Source organism: Leptonotus elevatus, chromosome 7 (assembly GCF_054856555.1).
Source record: "Leptonotus elevatus isolate MCC_2025b chromosome 7, RoL_Lele_1.0, whole genome shotgun sequence".
In the NCBI taxonomy this organism is placed as follows: domain Eukaryota; kingdom Metazoa; phylum Chordata; class Actinopteri; order Syngnathiformes; family Syngnathidae; genus Leptonotus; species Leptonotus elevatus.
In genome coordinates, this window is record NC_141245.1 from 348,716 (window position 1) to 365,000 (window position 16,285).

The 16,285-nt window shown below is 40.8% G+C and overlaps 1 protein-coding gene across 1 annotated transcript in view; it reads right to left on the reverse strand.

The window, feature by feature from the left end:
• Positions 1–16,285, reverse strand: part of appbp2 (amyloid beta precursor protein (cytoplasmic tail) binding protein 2) — a 105,555-nt gene that overhangs the window by 42,250 nt on the left and 47,020 nt on the right. The window contains 1 exon segment of the mRNA XM_086079889.1: positions 9,385–9,509. Coding sequence (XP_085936015.1) covers positions 9,385–9,509 — 125 coding nt within the window.

Consider the following 16,285-nt stretch of genomic DNA (forward strand, 5'->3'; position numbering starts at 1 on the left):
AGAATGCGGGGAAATACTAGCCCAAAAGTGCAAGAAGCTTAGAAATGACTACAAGAAACGTTTGTAAGCTGTCATCCCTGCCAAAAGGTGTGCAACCAAATATCAAAGGGGTGCCATTATTGCTGCACATGCTCTGTTTACTATTTTTTCTTTGGAATTACTTTATGTAAATTGAAAAACAATTTATTTTGTAGAATTACTTTGGGCATCCAACTAAAAGGTCCTGATGATATAAAATTAGTAAATTTCCATTGATTTCTGAAGATATTGTCGAGCTCATGCAAAAAATGAGGGGCCAATAACAGTGTGCAGGATTGTATATACAACTGGTGTAATCCAAATTGTGGTAGGTGGAAAGAAATGGAAACTAGGACACTTGACAGACCCATTCAGCACATGGTGGGAGACAGGCAGGCTTTTGATGAGAGTAAAGTATATCTAGATCCCATATCAAAACATATACTGACAATGTGGTACAGGGTACTACGAATGCATAAAATACAACAGTATGCAGCAAAATTAAAGCGGATAAATAAGGAAATCAGATGCAGACAGCATGGTGTTCTTGAAGGAAATGGAAATGAACAGAGCTTTCAATCTCAGAGAAATTCTATCTTCAGAAACAAGATTTTTTCCGTTAACTTCAGATGAGAGATTGTTATAGAAAATAAATACAGGGGATTCCCTCTGAAGATGAGAGTGGGGTGATACTAATTATGACTAAAGCATATAAAAGTAGTAATTTAAGAATTATCTCGTCATTGTATAAAGTACAAACCCAATTCCAAGAAAGTTGGGACACTACACAAATTGTGAATACAAATTGAATGCAATTATGTGGAAGTGCCAAATTTTAATATTTTATTCTGAATATAACATAGGTAACAGGTCAAAAGTTTAAACTGAGAAAAAATATAATTTGGGGGAAAACTATGTTGATTTTAAATTCCATGGTGTCAACAAATCTAAAAAAAAAGTTGGGACAAGGCCATTTTCACCACTGTGAGGCATCCCCTCTTCTTCTTACAACAGTCTGCAAACGTCTGGGGATCGAGGAGACAAGTTCCTCAAGTTTAGAAATAGGAATGCTGTCCCATTCTTGTCTAACAGGCGTCTCTCTAACTTTCTTTGTTGCACCTCCTCCTTTATGATGCGCCAAATGTGCTCTATAAGTGAAATAAGTGGACTGCAGGCTGGCCATTTCAATACCCGAATCCTTTTCCTACGCAGCCATGATGTTGCAATTGGTGCTGCATGTGGTCTGGCATTATCGTGTTGAGAAATGCAAGATCTTCTCTGAAAGTGATGATGCCTGGATGGGAGCATATGTTGTTCTCGAATCTGAATGTACCTGTCTGCATTGACGATGCCTTTCCAGATGTGGAAGCTGACCATGCCACACACACTCATGCAACCCTATACGATCACAGATGCAGGGTTATAAACATATAAGAGTGCTGATAACAACTTGGGTTGTCCTTGTCCTTTTTAGTCATTATAATATAGCGCCCCAGTTTTCCACAAAGAACTTCGAATCATGATTCGTCTGACCACAAAACAGGTTTCCCACTTTGCCACACTCCATTAAAAAAAAAAAAAACCCAGAGAAACACCTGCGCTTCTTAGTCTGCTTTAGAAATGGCTTCTTCTTTGTACTGTAGTGTTTCATCTGGCAACGGCGACTGGCACGGTGGATTGTGTTCACCCACAATGTTTTCTGGAAGTACTGATGAGCCCTTTCTGTGATTTCCCTTACAGTAAGCATTCCTGTTTGCAGTGCAGTGCCGTTTAAGGGCCCAATGATCATGGGCATCCAGTAAGATTTTTTGGCCTTGACCCTTACACATAGAGATTGTTCCAGATTCTCAGAATCTTTGGACGATGTTATGCACTGTAGATGATGATTACTTCAAACTTTTTGCAATTTTTCGCTGGTAAACACCTTTCTGATATTTCTCCACTATCTTTCTGTGCAACATTGGAGGAATTGGTCATTCTCTCCCCATCTTCGCTTCTGAGAGACACTGCCACTCCGAGAAGCTCTTTTTATACTCAAGTTGCCAATGGACCTCATTAGTGCTAACTGGTCTTCCAGCTGTTTTTGCAAGTGCAATTGACTTTTCCAGCCTCTTATTGCTAACCTGTCCCAACTTTTTTTAGATTTGTTGGCACCATGAAATTTACAATCAAGATATTTCCCCCTTAAAATTACACATTTTCTCAGTTTAAACTTTTGACCTGTCATCTATTTTCTATTCTGAACAAAATATTGAAATTTGGCACTTCCACATAATTGCATTCAGTTTTTCAATTTGTATAGTGTCCCAAATTTTGGGGATTTGGGTTTGTAGACAACCTGATTTAACATTCAATTTTGACAACTTTAGTTTCCTTTAATATTCGTTTGTTGTGAATATGTTTAACAGACATGGAGTTTAAATTTGGTATTAAAGTGAACGTTTATCAAACATCTATAAATAGATTTAAACGTCTAAGATTAGACGAGGTGTATGCAATTGGTATAAAAATAAAAATCTAGAAAACGTCTAACTTTAGACCTCTATAAATAGGCGTCTATTAGCGGTTATTAAAACGTCTAAGAATAGACGATGGGTCTAGACGTAGATGTCTAAAAAACTTTAATTTTTAGACCATTTGTAGACCGTTTTTAGCCTAGACATCTAAACACTATTTAGACGTTTATTAGACGTCTATTAGACGATTACAATCTACTAAAGTAATAGGGGAATATATGGATGATTTTGGCCTCGTTGACAGCTGGAGACTTAAAAACCCAAATAAGAAGGAATTTACCTTATTTTCCGCTGTGCACCGGTCTTTTTCAAGAATTGATTTTTTTCTTACAAATAACGCTATTGCTGATAAAACTGTTACAAAAATACATCCTATTATTATTAGCGACCATACACCAGTCTCCCTTTCCCTACAAGTTGATTATACCTTTAAACCACCACCGACATGGCTTTTTAACATCTCACTGCTAAACGACGCAGAATTTGACAAAATTATAAGAAAAGAGTGGGCAGACTTTTTGGAAATAAATGACTCTCCAAACCTATCTCCATCTCTTCTCTGGGAAGCTGGGAAAGCAGTAATTAGTGGTAAAATTATATCATATTCATCTTATAAAAAGAAACAGGATCAAAAATTAGAAAAAGACTTGGAAGATAAAATTAAACAACTGACGGATGAGTACGCAATAAACCCAAATAACCAAATATGGACTGACTTACAAAATACAAAAATACAGTTAGACGATATGCTAACTAAAAAAAACAGAGTTTATAATACAACAATTGAGATACAACAACTTTGAATATAATAACAAATCAGGTAAATTTCTTGCAAACCAACTTTAACGCAATCGGGAAAAATCGCTTATAACGGCTATTAAAGGGACAACTGGTGAATGTACACAATCACCAGAAGAAATTAATAATTTTTTTTATAACAATTATCACAACCTATACTCAGAAACTAACAAGCCTAACCCAGAGCATATTGAGGCATTCCTCAGTATCTTAAATATACCTCAGTTAACTACTGAATATAAAGATATGTTAGATGCGCCACTTACTATAAACGAGTTGTACAGCGCTCTAGATAGTATGCCAAATGGCAAAGCACCTGGCCCGGATGGTTATCCGGCTATATTTTTTAAGCAGTTCTGGTTAATGCTTGCTCCACTATTCTTAAGAGTAGTAACATAAATTAAAACTAATGGTCAAATACGCCCACACATGAATAAAGCAGCAATTAAACTTTTATTAAAGCCAGAAAAAGACCCCACCCTTCCATCAAGTTACCGTCCGATTTCACTAATTAACACTGATATTAAAATTATCACTAAGGCTTTTACATCTAGATTAGAAACAGTAATCCCGACAATCATTCATAGCGACCAAACAGCCTTTATTAAAGAGCGTCACTCTACTAATAATATTAGGAGGCTCTTTAACCTTATTAGCATGTCACAGCAGCATGATAAAAAGGCAGTTATTATGTCATTGGATGCAGAAAAAGCTTTCGACAAAGTTAACTGGTCCTTCCTCTTTGCTGTTTTAAATAAATTTGGCTTTGGGAAGTCATTTATTCACTGGGTGTCAGTATTATATGATTCTCCTAAAGCTACAGTAACTACTAATGGGATTATATCTCAGAGTTTTACTCTACAGAGAGGCACAAGACAGGGATGCCCACTGTCCCCTTTATTATTTGCAATATTTAGTGAGCCGCTTGCATTAGCTATACGCCAGGAAAGAAGGATTCAAGGAATTCACATGATATTTTACTTTATTTAGAAAAGCCTGCTATTTCGTTAGGGGAAATATTTAACTTAATAACTAAATTATCACAGTTATCAGATTATTCTATTAAGTGGACAAAATCAACACTTCTACCTATTACAGAAAATTCATGGAACCCTGCAAGCCAGGACCCACACTACTCATTTCCTATAAGTAATTTAAAATACTTAGGCATAAAAATCCCACCTAAATTAACTGATTTAATTCATTTAAACTTTACTCCACTTCTGGATAGCATTTATAGTGACTTGGAGCGCTGGAATAATTAGGGGAAATATTTAACTTAATAACTAAATTATCACAGTTATCAGATTATTCTATTAAGTGGACAAAATCAACACTTCTACCTATTACAGAAAATTCATGGAACCCTGCAAGCCAGGACCCACACTACTCATTTCCTATAAGTAATTTAAAATACTTAGGCATAAAAATCCCACCTAAATTAACTGATTTAATTCATTTAAACTTTACTCCACTTCTGGATAGCATTTATAGTGACTTGGAGCGCTGGAATAATCTTCCTATTTCTCTCATAGGACGAATAGCCACTATTAAAATGAAAGTTTTACCCAAAATAAACTATTTTTTTCTCAATGATTCCATTTAAACCTACGGCTAACTGGTTCCTCTCAGCCGTTATAAAATGTTACTGGAATAAAAAAAAAAGCAAAGATTAGTCTATCTACTCTTCAGAAAAATAAATCCAAAGGAGGTCTAGAGGCACCAAATTTGATGCACTACTATATAGCTAACCAGCTACAATATATCATTTTATGGGCACAACCCAACAGAGATACTAACTGTTGGCTGGAACTAGAACAGAAGGATTGTAATAACCTCAGACTTCTAGATTTACTCTTTATTACAACATCGATTAAGCGACATAATTATTTTAAAAACCCAATGATTTCCGACACCCTGACTGCCTGGTGGAAGGCACTAGAAATTACAAAAGCCCAAGTGGAGCCCTGTGGGCTTTCTCCCCTATGGCATAACCCCTACTTTCAACTTAACAACCAATCGTTTTATTTAGGTGTGTGGGAGCAGAAAGGAATTACACATCTCCACCATCTCTTCTCAGATAATATGTTTATATCATATATATCCTTGCTCCAAAAATACAAAATAAAAAAATGATTTTTTTTTACATTATCTGCAAGTTAAAAGTATGATAAAGAAACAAATTCCAACACTTCGGGGTACGCTCCAACCGCCTGTTTTAGCTGAAGATATTACCAAGCTTTCTCCGACAACAACAAAAACTCTCAAAAATATATAAGGTACTTTTATATACTGATAAAACGTCTTTACCCATCTCTAAATGGGAAACAGACTTGTCTATAGCTCCGGAATCTGACTTTTGGATTCAAGTTTGTCAAAACGTTTTTAAAATGACAAAACACACAACTTATCCAATATAAAATTATTCATAGAACATACATTACTCAATATATGATGAAGAAAATGGGACTCTCAGACTCCGACATTTGTCTCCAGTGTTTACAAAACACTACAGACACTTATTTTCATGCTTTATGGTTATGTACTCCGGTTATGTATTTTTGGACTAAAGTCTTAGAAAAACTTTCCGCTATCTTGGACTGTAGGATACCGTTCTCTCCAAACTTGTGTTTGCTAGGTGACTTAACAACAACTGACTTTCCACATAAACAATTTCAATCTACACTTGTGTAGCCCTTACTATCGCAAAAAAAACAATTCTTGTTAACTGGAAAAATAAACAAACTCTGAATATCGACCAATGGTCTAACTTCCTCATAAAACACATTTTAATGGAACAAATATCTGCCTCAAATAAAAACCAAATATCAAAATTTATAGAAACATGGTCTACGTATATAGAATATTTTAACCTAAATCTGGTTACTTAATTCTGCCTGTTAGCGTGAGCCACCGCAACGCAATAACTTACATCGATGTTTCTGTATTTGGCAATTTGTAACTAATGGTTGTGTTTTCATAGTCAGGAACCCAGCTGCTGCCAACAGGATCGAGCAGATTCACCTCCAACGGGCACTAAGGGTTAATATTCGGATTCACTGCATGCCAGTGGGTTAATTCTATAGGTGCTGTCCCCCCCCTGGCTGGGCGTGGGCGGGTCTGCTCCTCTGTTGGCTGCTGGGTGGCGGCTGCATTCTTGGCCGTTCCCTGGGTCTCTTGGGGGGTGCTGTGTTGCGGAGCTCTCCCTGGTGTCCGGGGCCGCGCCGATCCGGCCCCTTGCCCTTCTTGTCGTCTCCTTCCTCCCTCCCTTCCCCCTCCCTTCCCCCTCCCCTGTTTGCCTTCCTTCCCCTCCCCTGGGCCGGCAGTTCCATCCGTGGCCCGGGTCTCGGCGCTCCGGGGGCCGGGGGTGCTTTGTCGGGGGGAGGGGTGGTGGTGGGGGTGGCGGGGTACTGGGGGCGGCTGGCGGGGGTGGATGGGGGGCGGGGGGGGGGGGCTGGGGGCTGTGGACCGGTGGGGTGCCTGGCGGGCCTGCAGTGCCCGTCCTGCTGCGTTGGGTTTGGGCCGTGGGCCGTGTTGGGGTGGGGGGCGCTCCTGCTTCTGGGTTTGGTCTCCGGCCGGTGGCCCTGGCGGGGCCCGGGGGTCGTCCTTTGGCGCTGCCGCGTCCTGGGGGGCCCTGAGATGTTGCACTTGCTCTGTCCTGGCAGGGATCGACGGCTCCCCTCTTTGGTGGAGATTTTCATGCATGCCAGATCCACCACACCAGCATCTACCGAAACTCAGACACAATCTGCTTCTTCCTCAGGTGATTGAATCGGTGGAGGCTGGTGTCTGTGGATCTCACTCTGCTTCGTCTGTCCTTCCTTCCTTTCCTCAGTCTCTCCTTTGGTCTCTTGAGGTCTCCCTGATTTGTTGGAATTTAGATGTTTCTGGGGTTGGTGAAGAACTCTGGTTGGTGGCCCGGTGGGTGGTGTCTGGTCGGTGCTGGATTTCACTTTCCTTTCTTTTCTTTGGTCCTTCCTCGGGTCTCCTGACGACGGTGTTCGGTTTAGGTGAACGGTATGGGATTTTTTAAATAGGTTTTTGGTGAACTTACGAATACGCACACACTCGCACGCACGCACGCACGCACACACATACACATACTCACCCACATACAAAATAATAATAATAAATAAAAAAAAGAGCAATGATGATGACATTACCGAATGAACAATACTGAGCTCATAAAAAATAAAAAAAAGACGTCTATTAGACGTCTTTTAGACCGAAAAATGCTGGGTGGGTCTTCTGCAAAACATTTTACAACAAAATTTAACAATTAAAGCTTTATTATTATTTCCAGGCTATATGGGGTGTTTTTATTGTTTGTTTTTTTTGTTTGTTTTTACAATTAAATGTCTTTTATTATACCATAATAACAGATCTTGTAAACGGTAAATCCGACTACTTTTTATATAGCGCTTTTAATTAAACCATATTGTGCCCAAAGCGCTTTGCCTCACATTTACCCATTTACATCATCACATTTTAATCTGCACAATGTACTGGTGCACCACTGCCAAATACTAGAGAAAAAAGAATGACAAAAGCTGTTTACTACATCAGTCAGAATGGGGGGACCATATATATATTTTTTTAATATGTTGATTTGACGGTGATGGAATGAATATAACTGTAAGAAAGAGTCAGCATCCTGCATATATTGTAATGACAACAAATGCAGCCGCGATCTTTTGACAGGCAATTTCAGAAGTTGTCCTGCACATAATACACGTGATATAGTCAAAAATGTAGCTACGATGTAGAGTACAAGCGTGTAAAAACTGAATATTAAACCAATATGGATTGGAACATCCGGTCAACTTTTACCCGCTTGATTAACGGCGGCGTTTGTGAGGCATCGCCAATGTTTACTTGCTTTGTCAATTACAGTGTGTTAGCTCAATGCAGTGAGGGTTTTCTGATTGTGTTTGGCTGCTTTACTTATCTTTTCTTTAGCGGTAGTCGTACTTGTGGAGTCCCAAAGTCACGTAATCCTCCATATGGTCCATGTTGGAACAGAAGTGCTTTTCACGGCGAGCGTTTTCCGGCACACGTTGTTATTTTGGTATTGTCAACCCAAAATAATTTCCAGGCTAGGGAAGTGGACTTAAGTCATGCTAAGTTTATTAGTCACTAAAACAAGACTGCGATTCCATGTTGTCATTTGTAAACACTTCTCCCATCTTCCTCACGTGACTAAATCCTGCCCGCAGAATGAAGACGTATCACTTCCTCCTCTTCCGTCCATGCATGCTGATTCGCCAAATGAGAACTTTCATCACTTCCTCCTACTTTTCAGCCAATCAATTGAGCCGTTTTTCCCCATTTAGAGACAGTATTAAAACTCGATAATGTTAAGCTGGACATTGTGAAAGCCAAGTTGACAATAATATCGATGACGATGATTATCGCCCTCGAGTGGAGAGCTAAAATAAAAAAATAAGAGGTGTGTGTCATCTCGCCGACATACCACTATGAGGCAGCACTGATTTGGGGTCAATAGGTGACATGACCTGGAAGCTATTGAGCATAAATGCTCATATCTACAGGATGACAAAAAATAAGTGGAGAGCTCAAACCAAACAATAAGAGGTGTGTCATCGAGCTGCCATGACACTATGACACATTTTGAAAACCAGATGTCGTTCTCTGCGCCAGCGTCCCTTCGCGCATACTACCGTAAATCCAAGAAAAGGGCGAAGAGAAAGGGCGAGCTTGATATGAGGAGCGGCTGGCTTGACTCTGTAAAAAGAAGAGGCGGCTAGCTTCACCTCAGTCAAAAATACTGTTGTCTGTCAGTTGCACAGGAAACAATAATGAACGCATTCTCGTCATTCACTTCAAAGAGCCCGCACTTGATTGTCACCGCAGTTATTTTTATCTGGAGTCACAGTTTTGTGAGTCAATGTTTATTAATGAGGAGCAAATTAAAAATTTTGACATGCAAACTGCATGCAACCAACTTATTTCGAGCCTTTATATATAATTGCTATTACGTCCAACAAAATTCACAGGCATTTTTTTTTTAATTCAAATTCAGTGTACTCACAGAGCATTATCGAATTTCCCAGAACTGTACTGGTGAACATAGGAGGAATAGGCCAGGTCTTCATGAGCTGTCGCAACATGGATGTTTTTTCCTCCAAATACAGACTGTCTGATGTCCAATGCTGTCTGAGATTTGCACAAAAAGAAATAGTTTTTAGATACATGAATGTGCTTTTCATTGAAAACCAGAACACGGTAAAAGGCTTTGGGACTTACATAGATATCTGAAAGAGAACCTGTGACTGTTATTAGCGTGTTATTAGTGTGCTGTACTTTTCTTGTTTATCCCAGTCATTTTCAGCACATGCCAGAAACAGACTCTTGTGGATATAGTTGATAATATAGTGCATGGCTGATGGTTCCAACCTTCTACAATGTTTTATTATTTTGTAAGATTTTTCTATTGGGTCTCCTATATGTGGTGGCAACTTAAATCTTTGAATGTCATCGGAGAACAGTTTCCGGCGCTGAACCTGACGGGCAGCAGTGAGCTGGGTTTGCGAGATTTTATTTTTATGTTGTCTTAGACCGTCATATTAATGGTGTTTTTGTCGTCTTCATTTTTCCTTTTAACTATTTTGAGTCATAATGGATTTGTGGAATGTTTTGTTTATGTACAGTGTCGTTTTTGGAACAGTTTTTAACTTTCAAGCAAATATTTCACACTACGGAGCGGGTAAACAACACGGAAGGCTCAAGTATAGCCGTGACTTCCTCGTACACTGTGGCAAATTAACCACCGGGATTTTATCAATACCCGACGGCATTCCGCCTGAATTCTGCAGGAGCAGCACTGCCCACCGGAAAGTGCTGGCAGCGATGACAGCAAAGTGTGGTCGGGAAAGGAAAGGATGTGTACGACGACTCGGACCCGGCGACAGACATCAGCAGTCGGCGGGACAAGTGAGGAAGTGGGGTTGGAAGTGTGACAGAGGCTACGCAAGCTGGGGCTGCGGCACCTGCCGCTTCCTTCACTGAGAAGTAAAATTGACGAGTTGTAGGCTAACGTGAAATATACACGTGAATAGGGGTGGGAATTGAAAAATGGTTCTTGTTGAGAACCGGCTCCCAGTGTTTCAATTCCTTGGCATCGTTTGCCGTTTTTACTAACGATTCCCTTATTGGTTCCGCGCGGGACGATGACGTCACCACGCATGTGACATTTACAAGCGTGTCGAGCAACAAACATGGCACTACGCTCGAAAGCTTGGTGACATTTTACAAGAAAAGCTAACAACAGAGCAACGTTTAGTATTTGCAAATTGGATATTTTGTTTAAGGGAGGAAATACTACCATTACACAGCATGCGATGACTGTCGTGTTTGTGAGCACTCTGGTGGGCGCAACCCAGCAGCAGCGCCGGCAATGCAAGCATCCTCTCCTATCAACACTCCAAGGTAGTAACTATATTAGCGCTCGTTTGTCTTTGGCATTAGAACCTGCCGTTAATAACTGATAATGTTAAAGCCCGAATCCCACTAAACGGTGCTGGGTTGCGAGTGTTTTTTCATTAGGGTTCATTCAAGGTTGCAAAACGTGCAAAGACGTACAGAACGAACCCTGACTTAAAAGCAACACTCGCTACTTCCACACATTCTGACTCAGCTCATAGGCAGCTCACGGAAGACACGCTCCAGTTTACTGGCTGCGTCTGCTTTGACCGAGGCAAGGAGAAGTTTTTGAGTGCTCAGTTCATGAGTGTTGAAATGTGTGGACATTATTGTCAAAAAATAATCTAGGTTGTATTTTGTAAACTTCTACAGAAGATGATTTTTTTGTTAAATTGTAGTTATGTTTATTTTCAAATCCTTTTTCTTTCTTTTTTTTGCTGGGGACCCCATGGCACCCCTTTGAGGAGTCCTCCAATATACTCTTAAACCTCTTTAAAACTTCACTGTTGGGTTTGTAAGGTCATGTTATTTTTAAACATGTCTCTTGTTTACAGATACAATTAAGACATAAAAAGTGGATGCTAATCTATCTGTTTATTCTCCTTTTTCCCAAAAAGAATCAATAAGAAAATCGATAAAGAATCGAATCATTAAGCAGAATCGAAAATGGAATCGGAATCGGAAAATCGTATCAACTCATATCCCTACACGTGAATATAGAAATGCCTGTGTGATCGCTCTAACTGAATCCTGGTTGAAAACGCAGGAGCTCAGCCAGGACTATCCGTCTCGACCAGGATGTTAATCAACATTGGTGTAGGACTATATTAGTTAGAGAGTCAATCTGTACACCTGATATTGAACTTGTATCCATTGCTCTGCGTCCATTCTATCTGCAAAGTGAAATCGCTCAATTATGTGTGACATTAGTATACATTCATCTTGAAGTCAAAATAGCAGAGGCTACATCCACTATTCTTAAATTAATGCAGCATTTGCAGACTCTTTTCCCTGATGCCCCCCATTTTTTATACTCGGTTATTTTAACTCTTGCTGTCTTAAAAAAAAAAACGGTCTTTTTTTTAATCAGTGTGTTAATTGCTGAGGAAGTGGGTAACCACCAATCAACGGCTCAGTTTGCTGACAAAGGCCAGAAAACAGGTGAGCCATGTTTGTTCGTTACCTACTTCCTCAACACAGGTGATGTCATCTTCAGTCGTCAGCAAGTGGAAAATTTTGTTTTTAAAGTTATTAATTGTACAAGAAAAATAATGAAGTAATCAAATTCATTCTGGACAAAATACCAACTTTTTACTGCTGAAAATGGCTCTTTGCATCACGTATCATTTTAAGTCCATGGTTGGTATCCAAGATACAAATGTAAAAAAGGTGTTCCATCCTGACAAACTTGATATTGACTAAGACTAAGCTAAATAATTAAATAAATTGTATTTGGAGGTATTGATAACAATTATTTTTCTGACAATTTATCCAAATTTAGGGTGGTTGCATATGGTAGTAACATTCAGGTTGATGAAATGGAGGTCTGTAGAATTTTAGAAGAGACAGACGCGAGGAAAAGTTCTGGGCTTGATGGTATCTGTGGTTGTATGCTCAGTAACTGTGGCCTGTTCTTAAGTGACATTTTCTCTTATCTATAGATTTTCTTTATCTCAGATGTATGTTCTTAAAGCTTGGAAGGAAAATATTATTGTTCCTGTTGCTAAGGTTCCATCACCTATAGAACTAAATGACTATCGCCCGGTGACGCTTACTTCATTAGCTATGAAAGGGCTGGAAAAAATTGTAAAGATAAGCTTCCTCGCTATGCCACAGAGTGAAATTGATCCACTCATGCTCATCAGCATTTTATTATATGCAACCCTATATTCTTACTAGCAGGCTCTGTGAACTACCTGGTATAGATGACAGCACCATAGTTTGGTTGGTTGAGTGGCTGACTAGGAGGCCACAAAAAGTTTGTGTAAATGGCACCCTGTCTAAGGTTACAGAATGCTCAACAGGATCACCCCAAGGACGTGTCTTGTCACCTTTGTTATTTATACTATATACTAATTGCTGTCGTAGTTCATTTGAGTCATCATCTATCATAGGGTATGCTGATGATTCAATCATTCTCAGTCTTCTACAGCACTGGTTCCCAACCCCGGTCCTCAAGTACCCCTATCCAACCAGCTTTCCATGTCTCCCTCAGACAACACCGCTGAGGATCGTTATCAGGCATCATATAGAGCTTGCTGATAAGCTGATTATTTGAAACACCTGTGATGGCTGTGAAAGACATGGAAAACAGGCTGGATAGGGGTACTTGAGGACCGCGGTTGAAAACCACTGTTCTACAGAATCAAGAGAGGGGCCAAGGTCCTTTTTTAAATCATTTTATCAAATGGTGTAAGGAGTCAGGCTTACAACTTAATGTTGCTAAGACTAAAGACATGTGGTCTGATTTCCATAGGAATCTACCTACTATGCCACCAACCATTATAAAAGGTTCAATTAACATTGACATTAAAATTATCGCTAAGGCCTTCGCATCGAGAATAGAAACAGTCATCTCGACAATTATCCAAAGCGATCAAACAGGAGGCTCTTTAACCTTATTAGCATGTCACAGCGGCATGATAAAAATGCAGTTATTATATTGTTAAATGCAGAAAAAGCCTTCGACAAAGTTAACTGGTCCTTCCTCTTTGCTGTTCTAAATAAATTTGGCTTTGGGGAGTCATTTATTCACAGGGTTTCAGTATTATATGACTCTCCTGAAGCTACAGTTACTACTAATGGGATTACATCTCAGAGTTTTACTCTACAAAGAGGCACAAGACAGGGATGCCCATTGTCTCCTTTATTATTTGCTATATTTATTGAGCCACTTGCATTAGCTATACGCCAGGATAGAAGGATACAAGGAACTCACTCTGGGGCAACAGAACACAAAATCAATTTATATGCCGATGATATTTTACTTTATTTAGAAGAACCTGCTATCTCGTTAGGGGACGTATTTAACTTAATAACTAAATTCTCACATTTATCAGATTATTCTATTAAATGGACAAAATCAACACTACTACCTATTACTGAAAATTCATGGAACCCTGCAAACCAGGACCCACCCTACTCTTTTCCCATAGGTAATTTAAAATACATGGGCATAAAAATTTCACCTAAATTAACTGATTTAATTCATTTAAACTTCACTCCACTTCTGGATAGCATTTGCAGTGCCCTGGAGCGCTGGAATAATCTTCCTATTTCTCTAATAGGACAAATAGCCACCATAACAATGAAAGTTTTACCCAAAATAAATTATTTCTTCTCAATGATTCCATTTAAACCTATGTCGAACTGGTTCCAGTTGCTGGACCCAGCCATTACAAAATTCTACTGGAATAAAAAAAAAGCAAAGATTAGTCTATTCACTCTTCAGGAAAGCAAATCCAAAGGAGGTCTAGAGGCACAAAATTGTATGCACTACTACATAGTGTGGCATCGCGAGGGGACGTGTAGTGGGGGGACGCTACATTCCTTTTCAGAAGCCAGTGACTTGCACCAAAATGGCCGCCCATCTGGACACTACATCTCCCAGGATGCCTCACAACCCCAACAGGTGTGGTCACTTAGGCCCCTTGATTAAAGCAGGCCTGGCTGATTGGAAGGGGGAGAGAACAAAGGAGCAGAGGAAGACTGGTGGTGGCGGAGAAGGACTGGAAGAACTTAAATACTGAAACCCACCAAACATGGAGAAAAGTTGTGTCTTTTTAGGTTACAAAGACTACCTTTTGGAAACGTTTTTTGCCAGCCTGAATTGACGCCCTGTGATGAACTTTTGTGGGGGGTTTTAAGCCATCTGCCCATTTGAGAATAAACATTGATTTTGTTTAACTTTCAACATTGGTAGACTCCTCCTGTCCTGGTGCGCCTCTCATGACGTCACATATGGTGGAGAATGTGGGCACCGGGACGTAGAGGCGGATGGTTAAAACTGATGACCCTGATAACCTAATCCAGCGGTTATCCGAGCTTCACATAGATCAACCGCTCTAGATAGAGCAATTGCTCTATCTGGTTTTGTGGTTGATCTATGTGAAGCTCGGATAACCGGTGCAGGTGCTGTTGGAGACCCAGAAGGCCCAACAGGAAACCAACGTGGCCCTACTCCAGCAGATAAAGGCAAACCAACTCAAAGAGGAGGAGCTGCTCTTTTTGACAAGAACTAAAGCCAAGGCCAGCGACTTCATCCCCAAAATGGGGGTGACCGATGACGTGGACGCATACCGTCATGCCTTTGAAGCAACAGCAACACAAGAAGAATGGCCGAAAGCCCAGTGGGTTGGACTCTTCGCGCCGTTTCTCTCAGGTGAAGCACTCAAAGCATATCAGGATTTAGAGACTGACATAGCACAGGACTATGATCAGTTAAAGGCGGAGATCCTGAGCCGACATGGGCTTACAAAATTTTGCATGGCCCAGTGTTTTCATAATTGGTCATTTGAAAATTAGACCACGCCCCGCTCACAGATGCATGAACTCATCAGAATAATGAGAAAAGGGCTAGAAACGGACAAGAGAAGTCCTGCAGAAATAATAGAGACTCTAGTCCGTTATTTACGAGCCCTTCCCTATGAGGCCCAAAAAAATAATCAGCCAACAGAAAGTGACGATGGCCATAGAGCTAATCGAAGCTGTTGAGCAGTTCCAAGCCGCCTCAGACATGTTAAAACTATCCCGAAAGGGGTCCGAAGCATCCGTGACTCCTCGGCCCCGAGTGCCTCGCCTGAGTAGTCCTCTGACAGACCGGTTCCCCCCACGGCAGGACCAACAAGATTGAGAACACCGGTACAGCAACAAGGGGCCCTGGGCCTTGAGTCTCGACAGTGCTACCGTTGTGGGGAGGTGGGACATATCTCCTGGCAGTGCTGGAAATCAGATGTGCCCATGCCCACCGCAGAGCACACACACTCACTTTGACCCCATCCTGGGGGAAAGCGGCAGCCCCAGGCCCCCATGCCCTGTAACTGTGAATCAGTGTGACATCAAAGCCCAGCGCGATTCCGGAAGTGCTCGAAACCTGGTCCAAGAGGCGGTGGTGCAGGCCTCTTCCCTGACCCAGGAAGATTGAGTACCAATTGTGTGTGTGTGTCCATGGAGATATTCAGAATATCCTACCTCCATGGTGAAACTCACCAACACTAAAAGCACTTTCGATGTGGAAGTGGAAGTGATCAAGGCCCTTCCTGTTCCTGTCCTAATTGGCCGTGATTGCCTGGCTTTCGAGATGCTGTGGCTTGAAGCACAGAAGCGTGACTCGCAAAACCCCGAAAACAGTGTGCCAAAGCACTAGCAGCGGAAGTAAGCGGACCAGAAGTCACACACGGGGGTTTGAGGGGCTCCGTGCCACAATCGGCATCCAGCGAAGATGACGGGGAACTCCCAAAAGCAGAAGCACCCTTTAAAGGTCAGTATGGAACAGAACAATTACAAGACCC